The sequence below is a fragment of the Pyrus communis genome, chromosome 7 (genome assembly GCF_041283825.1).
Source record: "Pyrus communis isolate YQ-2024b chromosome 7, ASM4128382v1, whole genome shotgun sequence".
NCBI classification, from domain to species: Eukaryota; Viridiplantae; Streptophyta; class Magnoliopsida; order Rosales; family Rosaceae; genus Pyrus; species Pyrus communis.
The window spans coordinates 16,323,759-16,348,761 of NC_142571.1; the positions used below are offsets into that span (position 1 = coordinate 16,323,759).

Here is a 25,003-nt window from a genome sequence, read left to right on the forward strand (position 1 = left end):
GCTCACTTAGACCTTGTGCTACAACAACGAGGAAGAAAAGAGTGCCTAAACGTTCATACAATTCAAGTTTGAGTTGTTGGAATTTTTAGGTGTTTCTTTGATTTCAAAGTTTAAATTTAATTCTCTTTGTTTTGTACGTATGAGAATGGAAGAGAAGAGTGCCTAAACGTTCATACAATTCAAGTTTGAGTTGTTGGAATGTTTAGGGGTTTCTTTGATTTCAAAGTTATGAGGAACTAAACCCCCTTTAGCTAGGGGGTGATTCGAAACTATGTTTATATTTGCAATATGAATTGATTACTTTTGGTTGGAATTTCATAAGTTGTGGATTCAATTCATTTAACTGTTTGATTGATAACTTATTTATGTATGTTCATTGAGATTGCAAGCTTAATTTTCATGCATGAATATGACGCTAGAATATAAGTGAGTTTCACCTAATCGTTATGAACTTATATTCACAAGTAGTGGAGGTTGCTTATAAACAATCGCGTTAAACGAATTCTTGGCATAAGTTTCATGCGTATTCCATAGTAACGAATGCCTCGTCGATGTTTATGATTTCCGTTGAACTTAATGATCTTTGTTGAATGTCTCTATCATGCGTATTCCATAGTTAGGGACTTTGATTAAGAATAATTTGGTTGTAATGCGTATTCCATTCAATCCAATGAATCTAGGGAAATCTGAAAGTTAATTTAAGCGGACCTAATTAACTTGGAGCATTGAGTTTCATAACTTATCGAAAGACCAACCGAAATTCAATCTTGTATGCAAGTGTAACATGTGTGGAGAAGAACCCCTTAGCTATTCCATCATCCATATTTTCATCACATTCATCTTTACTATCTGTTTTAAATTATAATCTGTCCGTTTAATTTAATCTCATCCAACCACAATCACCCCCCTTATTTTGTTAAGTCTTATTCATTTGATTTGTCTTATTTTATGTTTTTGAGTATTTGGAGTCTTTTAAACCTGTTTTGAGTCTTTTAGTTTGTCTTAGTGTTTTAAAAGTTAGTTTTATTTATTTGAGTCAAGTATTTAGCATCCCTAGTTAATCCCCGGTTAGAACGATCCCTACTTACATCATTACTACAATTGTCACAAATAGGGTTTAGTTTGTGTGCGTATAAAATCCCGCATCACATTTATAGGGCTTAAACCCTAAGGAAATCAGATTAGGGTGTCGTAGAAATTAGGTGGGAAAAGGTTTGCATAATCCTAGGGGAAAAGGACTAGGGTTCCACGGCAAAGACCAAGGAAGAAAGGGAAAATGATTGCAGGTTCTAGAGCTTCTAGAAGAAGGAGAGGCGCCACCTTTGTAGGGTTTCTAGAAACAATGTGTTTTGTGGCAGAAATTGGACTTCTAGAAGGGATAAAGAGCAGATTTCTAGAAGATCTTAGGCTAAAGGGTGCGGCACCTAAGGGATTAGGCTTCTAGAATCTGAATTGTGTGCTTAAATGTATAACTAATCCCTTCTAAATAGCTAGAATCAAGGTACAAACAAATTTGGATAAGATAAGATAGGATAATGCTAGAGTTAGGAAATGATAAAGTTGGTTAGGATATGATAAGATAAGGTTGGTTAATGTTCCTTATTTCTTGCTCTTTCCTTATCCTCTTTGTATTTGAACTTCTTTCTCCAGATTTGTAGCATTTCCTAGCCTCTCTTGACTTCAATTTCATCCATCGACCTTGCTCCAAAGTTAAGCTATCCAATCCATGCCCAAAATTGCTCCAAATGGCTCCAAAATGCACTTTCTTGCTCCTTTTGCCATTAGGACCTACAGACATACGAGAATAGCTTAAAAGACTATAATAAGTAGTAATTAACTAACTAAATGCAAGGAAACAACATAACTAAGTAGCATAAATATGCTCCTATCAAATTCCCCCACACTTAGCTTTTGCTAGCCTTCGAGCAAAACAAAATAAGCAAAACAAAACACAATCTAAACCTTCCAACAATTGCCTTAGAGATTTCCAATGCAACATGACATATTAAAGATTACCACTCACATAGATTTTAGTTATCCCTACCCTTAAGCATATACTTAACCATAGTCACCACTTACTAGCTCCCATTTAATCAATTAAAACATGATTATGAATGTAGTAACATGCCTTAGAGAATTCCCTCAATTCCTCACTGGATATACTCTCTATTTTCACACAGCTTTTATGACTACGCTCCCTACACTAAGTATATGTGAGAAGATTGATGTAAATATGTAGACTAATACTTACATATGTATAATCAAAGAAGGCACTTTCTGGAATTATTAACATGTATATGATCTCATGAATGGAATGCCACTACTTAGACATGAGAACCAGGGATACCATATGCTCAAACCAATTTTAAACTCAACATATTGAAACACATAACAATCAAGATAGAAGTTTAAGGGTTGTAACGGGGCTAAGGTATTGGCTAACAAAGAAAGGTAAGGATAAACAAAAGTTCTTACAGCAATAGCAAGCAATGTAAGGAAATAAACACTTAGAATTCACTTTTGAATGCAGAAATCAACTTTGAACACCAAGGGAAGATTCACACAAAACTTAGGGCCAGATTCAAACTTTTGGACCCTTTCTTCAACAATAAACACTTGTGAGTTCATTCTCACTTATTTTCAACTCTTTTCTTTCTTTTTCACGTTTTTTTTTCCTTTTTCGTGCCCTATTCTTTTCTTTGGCACATAAATCATACATCCTCCTAGATTCCCACAAAAATCCTTCCCCCACACTTGTTTTTCTGCAATTTTTAGATCAAAAGGAATTCCCTCTAAGTCATGCTTTACTATACTTTAAGAACAAGGGTATGGATAGTCCTAATCTAGGCTAGGTAAGGATAATGTGGTTAACAAAGAAAATAGGCTAACTAAGGCTCAAAGGGGTTAAACCTACAATACATATGCAAAGGGTAAGGCTTTTTGGCTCTGGTTTAACTAAACAACTTCATCTTATTATTTGTTATGCTAATCAATTTTATGCTTTGAATGAAATGGGCATGAGTTCTAATATTTGGAACTATAATGATGAAGGGCATTCTAAGTCGCAACCAAGCAAAGAATGATGAGATCATGCAACGACTTTAGAAAACAAAAACATCAAGATTAATAACTCTCCAAATAAAGTTTAGGCTAAAGTCTCTCAGGGTTGTAGCGTTAGTTTGAGTTTCTTTCTTCAAGCATGTTACAAAACTGATTTTTTCCTTTGTGATTACATGTGAATTCGTAAATGTCAACTACAACTAAGCGTAAACCAAAGAGCATATCAAACTTCCATCCATGTTTGTAACTTTCTTTAATATTCATGTAATTAAAAATCACATCCTCATCATTGTGTTGGAAGGTACCCTAAGACACAAACAAACACAAAAACGACTCTAAAAACAACTCCTTTTGGGTTTTTAAAACACTCTTTTTCGATTTTTTTTTTCAAATTTTCGGATTTTCTGTTTAAGACACATAAAAATACTCCAAAACACACTAAAAACACTTAAAAATAGTGAGTAACAACTTTAGAAGTGATAGGTGATAAAATCCCACGAAAATTATGCACAAACACCTTGTTTACCCCCCCACACTTAAACCAAACATTGTCCTCAATGTTTCAAACAAAGACTCACAAACAAACAACCAAATAACACAACTAAAAAAACAAGACAAACATGGTAAAGTAAAAGCAATAAAGAGTAGGTTTAGGAACGCAAATCTGGTTATGGAGTGTTGGAGTTTCCTAGTTCTTCTTTATTTGCATGGGTTGCTCGCCAAGAAGTGCTTGCATTAACGTCTTCCAGCCGGACAATACCTCATTTTAGGCTTCATTGGAGCCCACAGCATGGAAGCTTGCACCATCCACGACATGCTCTTCAAAGTTCTCATAGTATGGCTTCCAACGATGTCTGTTCACTTTAAACTCTTGCCCTGTTTTTAAACTTTGAAATTGGACTGCACCATAAAGAAATACATTAGTAACAACAAACGGGCCAATCCATTTAGAACGTAACTTACCTGGAAACAAGCAAAGGCGGGAATTGAAGAGTAGCACTTTCTGCCCTAGAACAAATGTTTTGCTACGAATCATCTTATCATGGAATGCCTTTGACTTCTCCTTGTAAATAAAAGCGTTCTCGTACGCTTCATGCCTTATCCCTTCAAGCTCATTCAATTGAAGCTTCCTATGGATTCCAGTGGCATCAATGTCCATGTTGAGTGTTTTGACAGCCCAATGTGCTTTGTGCTCCAATTTAACGGGAAGATGACATGGTTTCCCATAGATGAGCCAAAATGGGGACATTCCAATTGGTGTTTTGTAGGCCGTACGATATGCCCACAATGCATCATTCAAATGCAAGCTCCAATCCTTCCGGTTTGGCCCAACGGTCTTCTCCAAAATTTGCTTGATTTCTCAATTAGAAACTTCGGCTTGCCCACTTGTTTGAGGATGATAAGGTGTTGCCACCTTATGTGTGATGTTATATCTTCATGCGAGATTTATACGCACACAAATTAAACCCTCTTTTCGTCAAATTGTAGTATATGTATAAGTAGGGATCGTTCTGGACCGGGGATTAGGAGGGATTGTTAACCACTTGGATTTGACTCAAAAACATAAAATAACAATATGAAACACTATACTAGACTCAAAGAATGCAAAACTAAACTTTAAAACACCAAAACAAACGAAAAGACTCAAACATCACCCAAAACACTCAAAACTGCCTTAAAATCACTTTCTGGGCAGTTTTGAGCACTTTGGTGAATTTGGACGAATTTGGGAAACAAAATGAAACAAAACACTTATAAACACATGGTTAATGTAATTCTAACTAATCTAACACTTTAAAATAAATGGGGGATTGGTTTTGACGAATTTAAACTAAAACAGAAACTTGGAATTAAAACAGATTCTAAAAACGAAATTAATGAAATAGAATGATGAAAAACTAGTTAGAGGGTTCCTTATCCACACATGAACATAAGCATATAAATTGACTCCCAGTTATGACTTCAACAAACGATGAATGACAATGCTCCAAGTTAATTAGGTTCGCTTAAACTAACCTTCAGATTTCCCTAGATTCATTGGATTGAATGGAATACGCTTTACAACCAAATTATTCCTAATCAAAGTCCCTAACCATGGAATACGCATGATAGAGACATTCAACAAGGATCATTAAATTCAATGGAAATCATAAACATCGACTAGGCATTCATAACTATGGAATACGCATGTTAATCCAGCCTAGGGTTTACTAAACACAATCGTGACTAGCGATCTTTACTACTCATGAATATAAGTTCATAACGATTAGGTGAAATTCCCTCATATCCTAGCATCAAGTTTAGGCATGCAAATTAAGTGTCGACCCTCAACCCACATACATAAACAAGTTCTTAATCAAAACAGAAAAGTAAACCACATCTAAAGTTCATGAATTCATAACTGGAGTAAATCAAATCATAACCAACATATGTCCATGGCTTCAAATTCACCTCTAACTAAAAAGAAATTAGTTTCACATGTTTAACATAATTGAACAACAAGTTAAATTAAACATGAAAACAGAAACAAGAAAAGAAAGAACAAATTGAATGGATGGAAGGTTAGCTACGGGGTTCATCTCCACATATGTTATACTTGCATAATAAAACGATTTCCAATTGCATTTCAACAAATCATTAATTCTCAACGCTCCAAGTTAATTAGGTCCGCTTAAATTAACCTTCAAATCTTCCTAACGTTATTGAATTGGATGATTGCATACGACAACCCAAAACATTCCCCACAAGTCCCCTACATGATTGCATAATAGAGATACAAGCAAGAATCATTACGCTCTATGAAAATTATAAGTATTGACGAGGCATTCGTTACTATGATTGCATGAAACTTATGCCAAGAATTCGTTTAACGCGATTGTTTATAAGCAACCTCCACTACTTGTGAATATAAGTTCATAACGATTAGGTGAAACTCACTTATATTCTAGCGTCATATTCATGCATGAAAATTAAGCGCGCATTCTCAATAAACATACATAAATAAGTTATCAATCAAACGGTTAAACAAATTGAATCCACAACTTATGAAACGCAATTAGAAGTAATCAAATCAAAATGCAAGCATAAACATATATTCAAATCACCCCCTAGCTAAAGGGGATTTAGTTCCTCATGGTACAAAACAAAGAGAATCAAAGAAACACCTAAACATTCCAACAACTCAAACTTGAATTGTATGAACGTTTAGGCACTCTTCTCTTCCATGCCTCATTCGTACAAAACAAAGAGTATTGAAATTAAACATAGAAATCAAAGAAACACCTAAACATTCCAACAACTCAAACTTGAATTGTATGAACGTTTAGGCACTCTTCTCTTCCTCTTCGTTGTAGCACAAGGTCTAAGGATAGTTTGATGGTGTGAATGGTTTGGGGAGTGGTGGAGGAATGGAAGAGGAGTTGTGGAGATGGAAGGATGGTGTTTGGATTGTAAGGGAGAGTCATGACAAGGGTGGTTTATGGTCTACATTTCTGCAATGGATGAGTGAATATGGAAGAGTGTATGAATGAGTGAATTTCTGGCACAAAGGCCTTATTTCTGTGGTGAATGGATGACAAATGAATGAAGTGTGTGTGGTTTATATAGGGAGAGAGTGGGTGAGAATGTGGCTGCAATGCATGTGAAAAACAGCTAGGAAAGTGGGTGGAAAGCTGGAATTTCACAAGGGGAATGCTGGAAAGGCAAAGGAACCCACGACATTGAAGGTTTTGGTGCATGTGTTGGCTGATTTGTTTGTTGGGAAAAGCTTGTGAAAGCATGTGAATGTTGTTTGTGTGAAGTGTGTGTGAATGCATGTGGATTAAAGAGTGAATGATGGCTGAAATAATGATGGAAAACAGCTAGGAAAAGTATGGAATGCATGTGAAATGTAAAGGGAAAAGCTGGAAATGCTAGTGTGTTTTGGAAATGGGAATGAAAGCCACGGCAAAGGCTTGTGGATGAGTTGGAAAAACATGTGAATTAGGTGGAATGTAGGTGGGTTATGATGATGAAAGCATGTGGAATTGCAAGGAGGAAAGGTGCAGAAAATGGAAAGGAATGCACGGCAATGTGTAGGCTGTTTTGTGTTGGAATGGTTGCTGTTTTGCATGTGAATTTTGTTTGTGTGTGAATGTATGTGGGTTAAATGATTAAAGGGGGTGGAAGATGGTTGAATGATAGATTGAATAATGAGGCTCTAGGGTGGAATAAATGGTGATGCATGTGGATTAAAGTGATACACGGCTAGGAAATGTGAGTGAATGATGTGCATGTGGGTGAATGTGAAGGGAATACCATGTGCACGGCAAAGAAGGATTTATGGTGAAATGGATGAATGATTAAGAGTGCATGTGGGTGATTTGTGGTGCAATGATGAAGAGAAGTTGCTGAAAATCTAAGGGGAATGCATGTGACTTATTTATGAAGGAAATGCATGAGTGACAACTAGATATGTTGATGAATGCATGTGTTGAATTGGTGGTGAATGTTGAAGAGTTGGTTGAATGATGATGATGCATGTGATTGGTGGGAACAAAGGGGGAAACAAGGCACAAGGGTGCTTGAGTGAATGATTGAATGTGCATGTGGATTAATGAATGAATGGTGGTGTAATGATGAAGTGAAATGGCTAGAAAGGGTATGAAATGCACGGCAAAGAGTTGGGAAATGAATGATTAAATGTGCATGTGGGTTGAAATGCAAAGGGAATGCAAAGTGAATGAATAATGAATGCATGTGGGTGAATGGTGGTTTTGCCTGTGAATTGATGGATTGTTTTTGATGGAATGGATGGTTCTTTGCATGGCTATAAGGGAGAGAATAAGAGAGAATGGGCTAGGCCCTTTGTTGTATGTCCTAAAGTGCATAAATGGCCTTCAATTTCGTCCATCCTCTTGGCTCCATGGATAAGCTATCCAATCCATGCCCAAAAATGCTCCAAATAGCCTCAAAATGCACTTTCTTGCTCCCTAAGCCCTTAGAACCTGAAAACACACAAAAGAAGCATAAAGGACTAAAATAACTAGAGAAACATAACGTAAACACACGAGAACAAGCCATTTAAGTCGCATGAATATGCTCCTATCATATCTCTTGAGCAATGCTTTGATGGTTTGATTGCAAAAATGGGACCATCCATCACTTATTAGAACTCTTGGCATTCCAAATATAGCAAATATGTTAATTTTGACAAAATCTGCAACCACTTTGGAATCATTAGTACGGGTGGCTTTTGCTTCCACCCATTTCGACACATAATCAACCGCAAGTAAAATATAAAGGAAACCATGAGATGAAGGAAAAAGACCCATAAAATCAATGCCCCAAACATCAAAAATTTCGACACCATAGATAGGTGTTTGCGGCATTTGGTCATTTGGACCTATATTTCCGGTTGTTTACAACGGTCACATGTTATGCAAAAAGTTCTAGCATCCTTAAAGATGGTTGGCCAATAAAAACCACATTCAAGTACTTTACGTGCAGTCCTTTGAGTGCCAAAGTGACCTCCATATGCATAAGTGTGACAAAAAGTTAAAATTGAATTAAACTCCGATTCATGCACACACCTACGAATGATTTGATCAGCGCAATATTTCCACAAATAAGGATCATCCCACACATAAAACCGAGCCTCCTTTTTAAGTTTATTACGTTGGTGCTTATTTAGGTTGCTTGTAACTTGTTTAGACTAATTCACTAAATCGGCATACCATGGCTCACTTACCTCAATGGGCATCATCTACTCCTCTGGGAATGTCTCTGGGATAGGCACGACATCTTCTTCATGCACCATACGGCTCAATTGGTTAGCCACCACATTTTCACTTCTTTTCTTGTCCCAAATTTTGATATCGAACTCTTGAAGTAGAAGTATCCATCGAATAAGCCTTGGTTTGGCCTCCTTTTTGGTGAGTAAGAACTTCAATGTTGCATGTTCAGTGTAAATTATAACTTTAGTACCAAGTAAATAAGAACAAAACTTATCTAAAGCAAAAACAACATCAAGAAGTTCTTTTTCTGTTGTGGAGTAGTTCAATTGGGCATCATTCAAGGTCTGGGATGCATAATAGATGACATGTGGTTGCTTGTTCTTCCTTTGGCCTAAAACAACTCCTAATGCATAATCTGAGGCATTGCACATAAGCTCAAAAGGAAGGCTCCAATCTGGTGGAACAATGATGGGGGCCGAAGTGAGCATCTCTTTGAGGTGTTTGAAGGCCTTCTCACATTCCTCATCAAACTTGAATGGGACATCTTTTTGGAGAAGTTGGCAAAGGGGGTTGGAAATCTTAGAAAAGTCATTGATGAATTGCCTATAGAATCCTGCATGTCCAAGAAAAGAACGAACCTTTCTAACCAAAGTAGAAGATGGTAAATAGCGTAGAAGATCTATTTTTGATTTATCAACCTCAATACCCTTGGCCGAAATAATATGCCCTAGAATTATGCCTTGTTTTACCATGAAATGACATTTTTCCCAATTTTAAACAAGGTTAGTTTTAATGCATCGTTCCAAGATTAAAGTGAGATTATATAAACAATCATCAAACGAATCACCAAATACACTAAAATCATTCATGAAAACTTCAATAATCTTCTCCACAAAATCTGAAAATATACTTACCATGCATCTTTGAAATGTGGTAGGTGCATTGCATAAACCGAATGACATGCGACGATAAGCAAAAGTACCAGAGGGACACGTGAAAGTGGTATTTTCTTGGTCATCCGGAGCTATGACAATTTGATTATATCCTGAATAACCATCAAGAAAACAATAAAAAGAATGACCGGCTAACCTTTCGAGCATTTGATCAGTGAACGGCAAAGGGAAGTGGTCTTTCCTTGTGGTGGCGTTGAGCTTTCTATAATCAATGCAAACTCTCCAACCTGTTTGGATACGTGTTGGCACAAGCTCATTCTCGGCATTCTTCACCACCGTCACTCTGGATTTCTTTGGCACAACTTGAACTGGTGAAACCCAACGGCTATCTAAGATAGGATAAATCACTCCACAATCAAGTAATTTGATAATCTCTTTCTTCACAACTTCCATCATTGGAAGATTGAGTCGACGTTGAGCTTCTCGAGTTGGTTTAGCCCCCTCATCTAGAAGTATGCAATGCATGCATGTTGTAGGGCTAATTCCCTTAATGTTGGCCAAGGTCCATCCTATGGCTGTTTTGTGCTCTTTCAACACTCGAACCAATTTTTCCTCCTCCATTACCATGAGTGATGAAGAAACAATGACGAGCAACGTTTCTTTGTCTCCCAAATAGACATACTTCAAATGACTTGGCAACGGTTTAAGTTCAAGAATGGGTGTCTGAATCACTGAAGGTAACAACTTGTTAGTAGAAACAGGAATTGAAATTGGGATGGGGGGCTTACCTTGATATTATGGCGATGACTCAAGTGCAGCCACCATCTCACCAACTTCATCATCATTCACTGCCAGATTGGGTTTTAAGCCCAATCCCTCAGCAATTGTTGTTTTAAAGGGATCTTTGTCCAACGAATCAAGAAAGTCCGGTGCCAATGAATCAAATATATCAATAGAGAAACAAGAATGATCATCTTTAGGATATTTAATAGTTTCAAAAAGATTGAAATCAATAACTTCCCCATCAAATTCCATCGTTAAAGTTCCTTTGAACACATCAATCTTGGTGCGGGCTGTTTTCATGAAAGGTCTCCCAAGTAGGATCAGTAATGGTGTAGAATGGTTGAATATCCCATGTCAAGCATGTAAAAGTCTGCCAGAAAGATCAAATTGTTAACCTGCACCAAAACATCTTCCAAAACTCTTTTTGGATAGGCATTAGAACGATCGGCCAATTTGATAATCACATCGTTTTTAAGCTCTCCTAAGTTCATAGATGCATAAATTGAGTAAAGCATGACATTAATTGAAGCTCCTAAGTCTAGCATAGCACGTTCAAACTTAGTATTTCTAATAACACAAGGAATTGTAAAACTACCCGAATCTTTGCATTTAGGTGGTAGTTTTCTTTGTAACACCGCAGAAACATTCTCATTTACCTGGACCACCTCCTTGTTCAAAATCTTCTTCCTTGTTGTGCAAAGCTCTTTCAAGAATTTAGCACACTTACGAACTTGCTTGATTGCATCAAGGAGCGGGATATTGACTTGAACTTTCCTAAAGGTTTCCAGAATGTCTTTCTCATTTTCTTCTTTCTTTGATTACTTAAACCTTCTAGGAAAGGGCACATTTAGTGGAATATAACTAGAAAAATTCGAATTTGGACTTACCTTGGTGGTGTGGGACGGTTTTGGGACACTAGGGGGCTGCGGCAAGGCTTGTTCCACCCTTGCCGTGGCCTGTGCTCCTTGTTCATCCTCTTTTTGCAGCAATTTTTCCTCATTTTGGCTTGTTTTGGACGGTTTTGGGGTGGTTCCAACCTCCTTACCACTTCTCAACGTGATTGCCTTGGCAGTTTCAAAACCTTCACTCGGATTGACAATTGTTGAACTAGGCAATTTGCCTTCCTCTCTGAATTGGCCCATGAATTCAGCCATTTGCCCCATTTGCTTCTTCAATTCTCCCATCTCCTTGGCTTAATTTTGATAGCGATGCGACAAGGTAGTTATTAATTGAAGAACATTATCATTATTCATTGACAAACCTAAATTTGGTTGGGTAGGTTGTGACTGAGGTTGAGATTGTGTGAATGGCTTTTGATATATCCTAGGAAGTGGTGGACAAAATCCTCCTCCATTGCCGTGAGTTTGTTGAGGTTGTTGAGGCTTCATCTACTTCAAAATTTGGGTGATCTTTCCATCCCGGATTGTATGTATTTGAGTATAGATCATTCCTTTGCGGATTTTGGCCTTGATAACCTATGGCATTGGTGCTTTCCCATCCTCCATTCTTTATCAATTGAGGACATTGATCATTGAGGTGCCCTTGCATAGAGCATACGCCACACACACTTGGTGTACTTCCTTGCACTTTGGATCCTTCAACAACCTGAGAAACAAGCAACGTGAGATTAGCTAATTGAGATTGAATTTCAGAAATTGCATTTACCTCATTCACTTGTTGTTGCCGTGGGGTGTCTCTTTGTCCAACACCTTCGTTGTGATAGCCCGTCCCGGATTTTTTGTACCGTAGGGGTAAAATAACAGTTTTGCCCCTAGTGTGTTTGTTTCGTTGGGTGGTCATTTTGGGGTTGACTGATTTTGGACCACACACATACCCACACTCACTCCTATTCTATGCCCTGTCCCGTATCTGTCTCTGTCTCTGTCTCTCTTTCCCTTCTTCTCCATATGTATGGACGAGAACCAAAGTGTTCGAAAACGTGGTAGATCGAGGAAGAAAACTACATAATTGTGCACGTGAGGTTCTTAGGAGTTTAACCATACCCATTTAAGGTAAGGGAACCTTCGTTTTCACGTCAAACTTGAGATCCCCGATTTGGTCACTGTTCATGCACACATAAATTCTTGTGTTTTTGGAAATTTCAGGCTTGTAGGAAGCTTGGTGAGGTCCTTAGGAGTCTCGGGGTGGTTCGTTTGAAGGTTTTGGACATCGGGATCGTGAGTTACAGGTTTGGCCGGAATTGGTGGAGTTTTCCCAGCGAGATTTCGTTGGTTTTAGTGCTTGAAAGTGGTAAGGATTTGTTCCTATAGTTGTGAGCTTCATTTTGGTACCAATTTCGTGAAATTTAGGTGAAAAACGAGTGAGATATGAAGTTTGGAAAATTTCCCGGTTTTTCGGTGACGGTGACGATGCCGGAGTTTGGCCGGAGAAGACGACAAAATATTCCATTAGTTTGGATGGAATATTCCTAACAGCGTTAACGGAATCTGTCAGACTTAATGGAATATTCCTGATGGCGTTAACTGACGCCGTCAGTGTGCCAGGCACGTGCCTGCATGTGGGCAGCGCGTGTGGCCGTGCCTTGGCCGGCACGTAGGGGCGCGTGCGGTGTCAGAAAATTATTTTAAAAATATGGGGATGTTTGTGAGGTTGAGTAGATCACGTTGGTGTATTCACACACCCCATTTGAGCATTGTATGAGAAGTTTTTACCTAGTGTTGGTTATGTGCTTTAAAATTAACTTTTTTATAGTTGTTTCGCATATAGGTGAGACCTATCCCAAGGACGAGTGCAGTCACTCGAGGCAAGGGGGCTACGACCTTTCTACATACCAATGAGTGGGCTTTTGGTTTTCCGTATATACCTATATACTTGTGATTTTCCCAAAAAATGAAATTAAACGTTTATATGTTTTATATGCCATGCATTATGTTGCCCGTTTAATTATGCATTATTAGTTGCATATATACATATGTTTGGTGCTGCGGACGCACAGGTAAGTGCCAGGTAAGTTATGGTTTATGTTTATGTTTAGTAGTGATTTAAGATGCATAGAGAGCTCATAACCTGCACCCTCGGTGTCAGTGCTCTTGCCTAGAGTAGGGCACAGTCCTTCACGCGATGTTCACCTCCCGTACCACATGCTCATCTTGGATCCAAGTTAGGTGCACAGTCCTGTCGTACAGACTACTATAGGTGGTTCCGACTTGTAGGTGACCCACGATTATTCGCCTAGTCTTCACGTGATTGTAGCACTTGAGCGTATTTATTTACACCCAGTCCTGTCGTACAGATCACTTTAGGTGGTTCCGACTCGTGTGTAGGTATAGTTAGTGAGTTGGAGATTTGAGCTCTAGATTCAGCTGTACAGGTCACGTTAGGTGACTTCGGCTAACAGATTTCATGGCATTGATTTGACATTACCTGAGTGCTTGCATTTCTATGTAGAGGCATTCGACGTGGCATATTTCTGTGCATGAGTTATATATGTGTGCATATTCTATATTTTGGGAAACTATACAGGTTTTACGACGAGGGGTTAGTACTTTTGATATTGAAATGATTTTGAAAAGCTTTGTTTTGCCCCACTCACACTTTCTGTTTTGCGCCTATCCAGGTTCTAGTTTGGATAGCTCTGTTGGTGGCTCTCGAGGGATTCACGGCATATCTGACAGATTATCACCAGTGTAAGACCACCTTTGTGTGTGTTTATTTAGTGTTGTTTCTCCCGGACTGCACTAGGTCTTCCGTGCTTTGAACATTGTTTTTCACACTTACGCTTGCACATGTATGTTATTTACGTAGTGTATAGTGTGGTTTTTATTTATTCATACTTTTATTATTATTCTTAGCTTCCGCACTGTGCACATGGTTACGTTACCTTCATGTGACGGCCAGCATGCCCTGATCTTGGTTGGGGTGTGTTATTCGTATTGTTGTGCATTCAAGGCTCGATTTGCAATTAAAACCTTGGCAGCCACCGGTGTTTTGTCAACCAAAGCACCTCCCGCCGACGCATCTAACATTTGTCTCTCAATTGGAAGGAGTCATTCATAGAAATATTGAATTAAAAGTTCTTCCTTCATTTGATGTTGAGGGCATGATGCAACTAGAGTCTTGAAATGTTCATAATATGCTGGAAAAAACTCCTCTTGGTTTTGTTGAATGCCACTAATTTTCTTCCTCAAAAGAATCACTTGAAGTTGGGAAGAATTTCTCTAAGAATGCCCGCTTCATGCTTTCCCAAGAAGTGACGGTTCCAGGTGCCAATTCGTATAGCCAATCTTTAGCCTTTTCCAAAAGAGAGAATGGAAAGGCTTTCATCTTCAAAATGTTCCCATCGACATTGATGGGTGTCATGCTTGAACATACCACTTCAAACTCCTTAAGATGCTTGTTTGGATCTTCCATGGACAACCTATGGTATTTGGGAATGTGATACAACAAGCTAGACTTCAATTCGAACTCATCGGTCTTGCCTTGAGCTGCCATAGGATATTGAATGCATAAAGGCACGACATTGTCTAATCCCGAGGTCAAAGGTTCTTTGATTGTTCGATTGTCCGCCACCATGCTTTCTTCTTCTTCAAATTCAGATTCGGACTTTGAACTTGAACTAGGTGGATTAGGTTCCGGTTGCTTTTTCTTTCTTCTCAAAGTTCGTTCAAAATCGTCATCAAAATCCAATGTGTTTGCACGAATAGGTTGAGATCGACGAGTCATAAAGTAGTACCTGAAACAAAGAACACAAACAAATCAGCAACCAATTTAAAGGGGCACAACAACCACAACAAAAAGATACAAAGAACACACTACACACTTTGACACGACACAAACAAAAGGGATTCGCAAGTTTGCTAATCCCCGGCAACGGCGCCAAAATTTGATGTGAAAATTAACTTGACACACAAATTAAACCCTATTGATTATAATTGTAGTATATATGCAAGTAGGGATCGTTCTAGACCGGGGATTAACTAGGGATGCTAATCAACATAAATAAAACTTAAAAACACTTAACTGGACTCTATAGACTCAAAACTATCTTTAAACACTCAAAACAGTAACAAACAATCAAAAAGACTCAATTCTAGACCTAACAAATGATTTTGACGAAAATAAAACTTAACTTGACTCAAAAGACTAAAAGAAAACATATTTTGACTCAAATAACAAGAATAAATGAAAGGGGGATTGTTTTTGACGAATTTAAAACTTAAAATAGAAACTTTGTATAAAATACTTTGTAAAATGAATTTGGGTGAATTAAATGGGTGAAAGGCTAGTTAGAGGGTCCTTCTCCACACATGATATATGCATACAAACCAATTTCCAGTTATTATTCCTTTAGACTATGAATGACAACGCCCCAAGTTAATTGCATCGCACAACTAACCATCAGATTTTTCTTATTTCATTGAATTGAATGAATGCATTACAACCAAATTATCTTTTTCAAGTTCTTTATATGAAACGCATAACAAAGATACATATCAAAAGTCATTAAGTTTTGTGAAAATCATAAGCGTTGACAAGGCATTCATCACTATGAAACGCATGAGACTTATGCCAAGGATTCACTTAACACGATTGTGACTAGCAACCTCCACTACTTGTGAATGTAAGTGAATAACTATTATGTGAAACTCCCTTATACTCTAGCATCAAATTCATGCATGCAAATTAAGTGTCGACCCTCAACCAACACACATAAACAAGTTTTGATAATATAGATAAGCAAATCACATTCAAGACTCAAGAAACAATATTTGGATGTAATAAATTCATATAAAACATATAATCATGGCTTTGAATTCACCTCTAACTAAAAAGAAATTAGTTCCACATGTTCATCATAATTGAAAACCAAATTAACATAAGCATTGAACTAAAACTAAGGCTAGAAAGAACCAAGAAACGCTTCACATTCTAATGGCATGCACAACACTCCCTTAGATGGCAGATTGCACAAGTCCTCTTCTCCTTCCTTCCTTGCTTGCGACACTAGGGTGATGTGATGTGAATAATGGTGTTTGATGGTTGAATATATGAATGAATGAATGAGTGAATGGATGATTTGAATGGTGCGGCAAACACTTGTATTTATAAGGCTTAAACCCTAGGGAAATCAGATTAGGGTGTGGTAGAAATCAGGTGGGAAAAGGTTTGCACAATCCTAGGGGAAAAGAACTAGGGTTCCACGGCAAAGACCAAGGAAGAAAGGGAAAAGGATTGCAGGTTCTAGAGCTTCCAGAAGAGGGAGAGGCGCCACCTTTGTAGGGTTTCTAGAAACAATGTGTTTTGTGGTAGAAATTGAACTTCTAGAAGGGATAAAGGGTAGATTTCTAGAAGATCTTAGGCTAAAGGGTGCGGCACCTAAGGGATTAGGCTTCTAGAATTTGAATTGTGTGCTTAAATGTATAACTAATCGCTTCTAAATAGTTAGAATCAAGGCACAAATAGATTTGGATAAGATAAGATAGGATAATGCTAGAGTTAGGAAAGGATAAGGTTGGTTAGGATAGGATAAGATAAGGTTGGTTAATGTTCCTTATGTTTTGCTCTTTCCTTATCCTCTTTGTATTTGAACTTCTTTCTCCAGATTTGTAGCATTTCCTAGCCTCTCTTGACTTCAATTTCGTCCATCCACCTTGCTCCAAAGTTAAGCTATCCAATCCATGCCCAAAACTGCTCCAAATGGCTCCAAAATGCACTTTCTTGCTCCTTTTGCCATTAGGACCTACAAACATACGAAAATAGCTTAAAAGACTATAATAAGTAGTAATTAACTAACTAAATGCAAGGAAACAACATAACTAAGTAGCATAAATATGCTCCTATCAGACCGTCCCGTACCTACCCTGAATCGTGGTTCCTTTACCTGTTTGCCCACCCCTAAATTTATGGTTTAAAACAATCACCTATTAAAAAATTAATAAAATATTAAAAACTAAAAAAATTAAATCATTTAATAATTTTGAAGGACCCACCCCTTATCCCCCTCATCTTTCTTCCCCGCTCCTGTCTTCCCCCAACCCAAAACCATAACCACCCTAAACCAAGATCCCACTTACGCCAACATCTCCACCCCCAACCCTCCCTGGCTACTCATCCCACTTCCCCACTTTTCTCTTCTCTCCCCAGAAACAAACAAATTTTGAAACAAAAAAACCCAGAATTTTTTTTACAGGTGATCGATTCCGCCGATTCTCTCCCCACTCTTCTCTTTTCTTTTGGCCGATTCTGCTGTCGCTCCCCCACACCCCCCCCCCCCCCACCCCCGCTGCACGTCAATGCTGCTCTTTGCTTCTTTTCCCAAACCCCAAACCAAAACCCAGAAAAACCCGATCGAACCCACTTTCATTCGACCCCAAAACCCAAGCACAGTTGCCTCCTGTCCCCTGAGCCAAAACCTACAAACCCTTGAGCAAAGCCCGAAGCTTTCTCCAAAAATAGGCGAATTCGAAATTTAGGATTAGGGTTTGGGTGGAACTGGGGTATTTTGTTTGAAATTGGTTACATGGATTAATTTGGTGAGGGTGATGGCTGTGTAGGAGGAGGGGCAGGGGGAGGGGGAGGAGGAGGAGCGCCATGGGATGAAGGTGGAGATGGAGGAAGAGAGGGCGGTGGGGGGGGGGGGTTCTGGTTTTGGTGCTGAAGGAAGGTTGGGGGGACACGGGTGGATGGGGAAGAAAGGGTGAGGGGGATAAGGGGTGGGTTCCCCATGCCAAAAAAAAAAAAAAATTAAATGATTTTATTTTTAATTATTTTTTTTAATAGAGAGTGGGCCTGGCCCTATCTCAAGCCATGTTACTATTAGCAGAAGAATTGACAGACAAAATGACGGAAGGTATGAAATTGTAACAAATTCGTAAGATCAAGTATGTCATTGAAATGTTTTAAAGATAGGGTATAAAACTATGACTAGCCCAATAGTTGAGGTAGTTTTATGTAATTTATTCTTTTTTTTTGTCTCAAGATGTGGTCTGCATATTTTATAATGCAACAAGGTTACGGTCTGCAAATGTTCTTTCTAATGCCCTGCAACGCCTTATGGCGAAAGGAGAATAGGCATCTTCTCTTTACCAACTATATAATTGTTGGTGTCTGCACAATCTGCGCGTGCTTTGAGACATGATCGAACTCAAACGAATCTTATGCGGTTATCCAAAATGGATACCCTATCGCCATAGTACCTTTTCCAAGTGAATGCGTAGGAGACATGGTTAATCTGATAATTAATTAAAACTTTACGCTAAAAAGGTGCATAAAAGACAACAATAATATAGTGATGAAGTCACATCTTGATTAGTATACCCAACACCCCCACACTTTCAGTGATTCCTCTCAAAGGAATTTCCTTTGGTTATATCCATGAGCAAAACTCATTTTTGTTGTCACATTTAACTATTAGTAGTTGAACAAAACACATTCAGGAGACTAAAGTCTCCTCCATCATCCTCGTGAAATCTAATTATCCCAAGTGACTTACAGACATGGTTTGGCCTTCCAATCATATCTTTGGCCCTTGATTTCACATATGGCCAATGATCAATCCAAGTCTTTACTTTGGCCAAAATTTCGATATGCTGCCACCGCAAATGGAGGAAGTCCATTCAGACGGTAGCCGTGTCTGGTGTTAGCAAACATACATATTGGTAATGTACTGTCCCGAAATTTAAAGATCGTTCCCAGGCACTCGCGCATCAAATTTATGTCATAACTTTGATCTGAAAAGTTATTATCCAAGAAACACAATGAACCGGCCAACGGCGACAACCCTTCGTAAAGAGTTACTCAGACTTTGACATTTCCCCGATGTCTTTCAGTTTTCTTAGAAATATCTTTTGGTCTGCAATTATGACGAACAAACTTTTCTGGAAAACCAAAAACTTGCAGAAATCGGTGCAGGTTTCCCAACCGCACTTATGCGGCTGAGCTATTTTCCAAATTTTGAAGCAATATATCAGACTGATTTCACAAGCCTTCCAAGGAACAGAACTTCCCAAATAAAGACTTTCATAACAGTTGTCCCACCTTTTCATATATTAAGATGGAAAGATTGCAATCGATTATTCAAATATATCATTGTTTCAGAGAGAGAGGACAAACATGCATCCGAAACTATGTGCAAATTAACCGTTTGGCCTGGAATTCTGTTTCCAACAACTTTTTTCTTTTCACTGTTTTACCTATACTATGAATTTATGAATCACTTCGCGTGTACGACATTAAGCATATGTAAAAACACAAAAATAACACATATATAGTTGACATGTTCTTCGAAACAATACATGTATGAATACAAAATATGTTGTCTACAAACTGATCATGCACTTATTAAATTAACAGTCAAAACTAACATGAAAAACCCAAGCATGCAATCATGTAAAACAATCAGCAACTATGAATTAACACTTATGTAATGCCAATTCGGAATTGATGACAAAATTATAGCAACCAAACCAAAACTTGTCCTAAGATTGTTGGAAAAATTAGGGTCTATTTGCTATATTAAATCACATAGAAAATTAAGAAATAATTCATGCAATTATATATAATAATTGATGCATGCAAATGAGTAACCAATGTTAAATGAACATGACATAATGGATTAGAAAAACCTAAAAATTCAGATGAGGCAAGTGTTAGACACTTCGTTCTTAAGACAAGTTTACGCCCCACTATGGTGCTCATGGTTTATAGGCGTTTGTCTCCTAAGATACAATAACCACGTCCTTGTAACAGTAGCACTCCAAATCACAAGGCTCCATGAATCATGGGGCTTCCCTATTAATAGAAGTTGAGATACCACTTTGGAAAACATGTGACTATTCATGAAGAGTCAAAAGTTGCAACTCTTCATTTGAATACGCACATCTTTCTATCAAAAGACACCACTTCTAATTTCTATTCAATTAATAAATTTCATATTATAATAAATTATAATTTAAATTTTCCAACATTCACAAGGCATGATATCAGATTGAGAATCAAACAATCAATCCGTCATCATTATCTTGTCGCCTTATTCGTTGCAAATCATATAACTCCGCAAACAAATACAAATAGCAATATGACACTTCTTCCTCCTCCTCTTCTCTCGTTGCCTTATTCATTGTATCAACTATTTGTACCCTGCATCCGCTCAGAAAAGTGTTCGTACCAACTTAGTAGCCAAAAAAAAAAAAAAAAAAAAAGAACAAATGGGTTGCAAGCAAGTTGGTACACAAAATTCTGAAAGTACTAACCTGCGAACAGAAAGCTATTCAATAATTCACCACTTCGGAAAGCAATGGTTTATTTGAGAAGAATGCCTCCAAATTCGCCATTGCTAGATCAGTCAAATCCGTGAAACAGTCTGCTGTCAGGACAGCTTTATGCGGCGACAAAACAACATTATCTAGACCAAACAGCTCTTTCGGAACTTCAGGCTCATTCTCAAACACATCCAAGCCTGCACCTTTGATCTCTCCTTGCACCAAACACTGGACCATTTCCTTCTCATCGATAATAGCTCCACGCCCTACATTAACAATCACTCCCTCTCTTCCCAACGCCAACAAGACGTTCTTGTTAATCATGTGGCGGGTTTGAGGAGTCAACGCGCAGCAAATGACAAGAACATCGCTGTTAGCCGCAAGTTCACAAACATCGGAATAGAAAGGGTAAGAAACAGATGGTTTTCCCTTCCTTGAGTTGTACAAGATTTTGCAGTCAAATGCCTCGAGTCTTTTAGCAACTTCTAAGCCAATATGTCCCAATCCAACTATACCAACTCGCTTCCCTCCTACCTGAAATTTCCAGTCATCAAAACCACTTTAAATCGCTACCACAAAGAAAAAGAGAAGAAGATAGATTCATAGTTGAAGTATCTATATGCAAATTTCAATATATAACATAATTATAAAGTTCTAAAGAACTGCTCCTCCGAACTCTGTTCATTTGTTTTCGAGAATCTGTAGACTGTAGCAATCCTTGACCTTAATTCAAGACTCTACACAAGTTAGAATCAGGCTCACTATATTACAACCAATGATTTGACATGATAAGGAGAGGGGAACTAAATTCAATTTCAGACTCTTAACCAAAAAAATTCTAGAATGCACCGGTGTACAGGATTCACTGCTTCAATAAAGAGCGAAATTTGCGTGCTCTAATCTAAATATTTCAGTCTAGCGGCTGTAGCCGGTGATAAAACTAGAGCATCGCATACACCGATGTAACGTAGAAGAACTAAAAGTAAATAAAAACCAATCAACAAAATCTGTATTTTGACAATCTTTAATTTTCACATCACATCACCAAATAAAGAGTATGACTATATCGATTAAACAGTCCGGAGTATCTTATGTTCCCAAGCACCAAAAAAAATTCCGCCTATTAAACTTCACGTATACAAAATAACTACAAGTAAGCCATGAAGTGATGACCTTAGAACCGAGAACAAAATCTCCTCTGCTAACCCAAAACCCATCTCGGACATACCGATTCGCAGCGGAAATCTTCCTCATGACGTCCAGAAACAACCCCACAGCCATGTCAGCGACATCGGCAGCGAAGATTGGAGAGGAATTGGCAATGCGCACGCCGCGGGCTCGACACGCAGCCAAGTCAACGCGGTCGAGGCCTGCGCTGATGGTGATTAGGAGCTTCAAGGAGGGGAGTAATTGGAGGAGCTGGGCGGTGATGGGGGTTTCTCTGGGGAAAGAGAGGAGGACCTGGGCGGAGGTAGCTTGGGACTGGAGGAACTGGGCCTGAGGGAGAGGGGAGTCCCAGGCTTTGAGGAAGTGGAACTTGTGAGAGGCTTTGGACTCCAGGGCAGTGAAGCACTGGCTTGGGTGAAGAAGCAGGACTTGAGGGAGTTGGGTGGGATTATCTTGTGCCATTGGATTATTCAGTCCTGAGACATTTGGGACTTTGGGATTGGGCGATGTTTTTCTGGAACTAGGGATTCGGGAAGGAGACGACTCTCTCCTAGTTTTGAGTAATGTTTAATGCGTTAACATGTTATAATATTCGACTTAGATGCCGGTCGGGATGCGGATGCGTTAACATGTTATAATATTCGACTTAGATGCCGGTCGGGATGCGTTAACATGTTATAATATTCGACTTGAATGCCGGTTGGGTTAGGGACATGCAAAATACCTATCCTTTTTTTTTTTTAAAGGGATTTTAACAAATTTATAAATTTGGTTAAGTTTTTATTGAGTTTTAGAGATTTTGAGGGTATATTCACTTGAAATTGGGCTTTGTTAGCCGAACTCGTGCTAAAAGCGAGTTCAACAATGAATTATGCTTTTTGGACCACTAAAATAAAAAGAGTAATGTTATTTATACCATGTTTTTGTACTACATTTTCGTACCACCTTAGGTGGCATTTGATGTGAACAGCCACATCATTTAAATTAATCAGATTTTTAAATTTAGTTCATTATTTAATAAACTAATAATTAAGAAAAACTAGTTAATTAAATGATGATTATGGTATAAGAGAAATCTTTCTTCTTCCTTTCCTTGGGTTTTGCAAATTTTTCAAAGGGTAAATTGCATTGAACTACCTCAACTATTGGGTCATTAACAGTTTCATACCTCGTTTTTAAAAAGTTTCAATGTCATACCTTATCTTCGAATTTGTTGCAATGTCATACCTCCCATCAATTGTCTGTTAATACCTTCGTTAAAATGCTGACTTGGCTTGAGGCGGGACCCATTCCTTCCCTTTGAAGTCGGACCACCACAACTAGTTGATTTTTTTTATATTTTTTTTTGTAAAGTTTTGAATGGGAGGGGAGGTGAAGAGAGTGGAGTAGAGAGAGATGGTTGGGAGGCTCAGGAGGGAGAAGAGGGGTGGGGGGGGGGGGGGTGGGGGAGGGGTTTTGGGCTTGGAAGGAAGGTTGGGATCATGCAATTAACAAATTAAAGGCGGAATCATGCTAGCATGCACTTAAAAACAAAACATTACCCATGAATATTCAAAGCCTAGTAAAATGGTGAACCAATAATCAACTCAAAACAAAGTGAGTTGAAATATATACCTTTGTAGATTCCTCTTTGTATTTAAACAAAGGCTAATCACCCAAAGAGAGGGCCTTCATTCCTTGCATCTTAGATCTATGGATTTGGATGGATGAAAAAGGTTTCTCCAAAGTTCCCAAAATTGAGAACCTCTAATGATTCATCACCAAGGCATAATGAAGAAGAAATGAGTGACCTTGGAGGAGTTTGATTGCTAGATGATCCCTCCAAGGTGGCCGAAATTTTAGAGAGAAATGAGAGCTTGTGTTCTCATCCTTTCCCCAAAAACAACCCTTAATGAATTTTAGGCTATAAAGTCCTTTATATAGTCCCTTCAAATAAGTGACCTAATGGACCAAAAGCCCTATTCTTCTAACATGGCGGGCCTATAGGGTTTATTGGGCTTTCAAGCCCTTTGTTTATTCAAGTTGTCATACAACTTGAGTTAATGGGCTTGACATTTAAATCCCATTGGGCCTTGCGGCCCAAAACTAACCCGAGGTCTTTAACGAACTTATTCGTTTGATTAATTAACATATTAATTAATCCTAGCTTTAGATAAATAATTAAACCATTTAATTATTCTTACTCATCTCCGTTGTTTCTTCAAACTCTACCTTACTCGGTGAACGATCCATTAGGTTCCTTTTAGCGAGGCAGTGGGCGATTAAAACTCTTTCTAATCGATTGTGAATTGAAACTTACTTTCAATTCTCCCGTTAGTGATAATACACTTTTAGGGCTTCCGCAAACCATGGTTGACGCCTAGCAGCATGTCATGGTTACCCAAGCTAATCAGAAGAGGTGGAGAACCTATTCAGTTTTAGGATTACAAATGCAATACGGTCTTTCTCTAATACAATACTCTTGACCACATTGTTTGGTTTGATAGTTTATTCATGTCTACTATCCAATGTGAGTCTTGTGCTTATATGATTACCTTGAATGTGATTTGGAACACATTCCTAAATCTCATTCATACTTTGGCCAAAGATTCTTAATCATATCATAGAGTATTCTCCCTCAAACAGGGTTAGAGATCCCTTGTTGCGCATTCACTTGCCTCCATGGCTAAGTGGCTTAACCCCAACGATGCCGTGGACACCCTCCTGATGGAGTGACTTTGACATAATCAAAGATTAAGGACCTAACAACAAGACAACTGTGATGCCTCAGGTTAAAAGACTAATTTGCATTATCCCAACCGTGAGTTCTCATGTGACATGAATATGAGAACTCTTCGTTGATCGTGTTCAGTGAACTCATTCTCTATTGAGCACCTACGTACTTGTCTTGATGTCACACACACCAATGACTCGAGACTAGTCACTCTCCCTGAGAGAAGACATAGCACGTACTGATCTTAACGGACTGTCAATGCCCAATTGACAATCCTATGATCAGGAACATTTAGGATGTGTAAACGAAAGAATGGTCTCATGAATCTAACTTCTTTAGATCGCATTCTTTCAATCACATATTCCTTGGACTTATCGTTTAAGCATATAACATTTATATGAGACGGCTCAAACAATAATCTTTGCCCTTTACATTTAAACTACATTAGTTTAA

The 25,003-nt window shown here is 38.3% G+C and overlaps 1 protein-coding gene across 1 annotated transcript; it reads right to left on the reverse strand.

Moving 5' to 3' along the window:
- Nucleotides 1-20,317: 20,317 nt before the first annotated feature.
- Nucleotides 20,318-22,430, reverse strand: LOC137734733 (glyoxylate/hydroxypyruvate reductase HPR3). Its single transcript, XM_068474005.2, has 3 exons — nt 21,844-22,430; nt 20,662-21,204; nt 20,318-20,548 (listed from the first exon to the last, which is right to left on the reverse strand). The coding sequence occupies exons 1-2, from the start codon at nt 22,297-22,299 to the stop codon at nt 20,680-20,682; spliced, it is 981 nt and encodes a 326-aa protein (XP_068330106.2). The 5' UTR covers nt 22,300-22,430; the 3' UTR covers nt 20,318-20,548; nt 20,662-20,679.
- Between the last annotated feature and the right edge of the window lie 2,573 nt (nt 22,431-25,003).

Excerpts from the sequence above, each read along its gene's own strand:
- LOC137734733 (XM_068474005.2), bottom strand. The coding sequence starts at position 22,299 with ATGGCACAAGATAATCCCACCCAACTCCCTCAAGTCCTGCTTCTTCAC. Across the intron at positions 21,205-21,843 it reads ATTTTGTTCTCGGTTCTAAG|GTAGGAGGGAAGCGAGTTGG; the intron begins GTCATCACTTCA and ends TGGAAATTTCAG.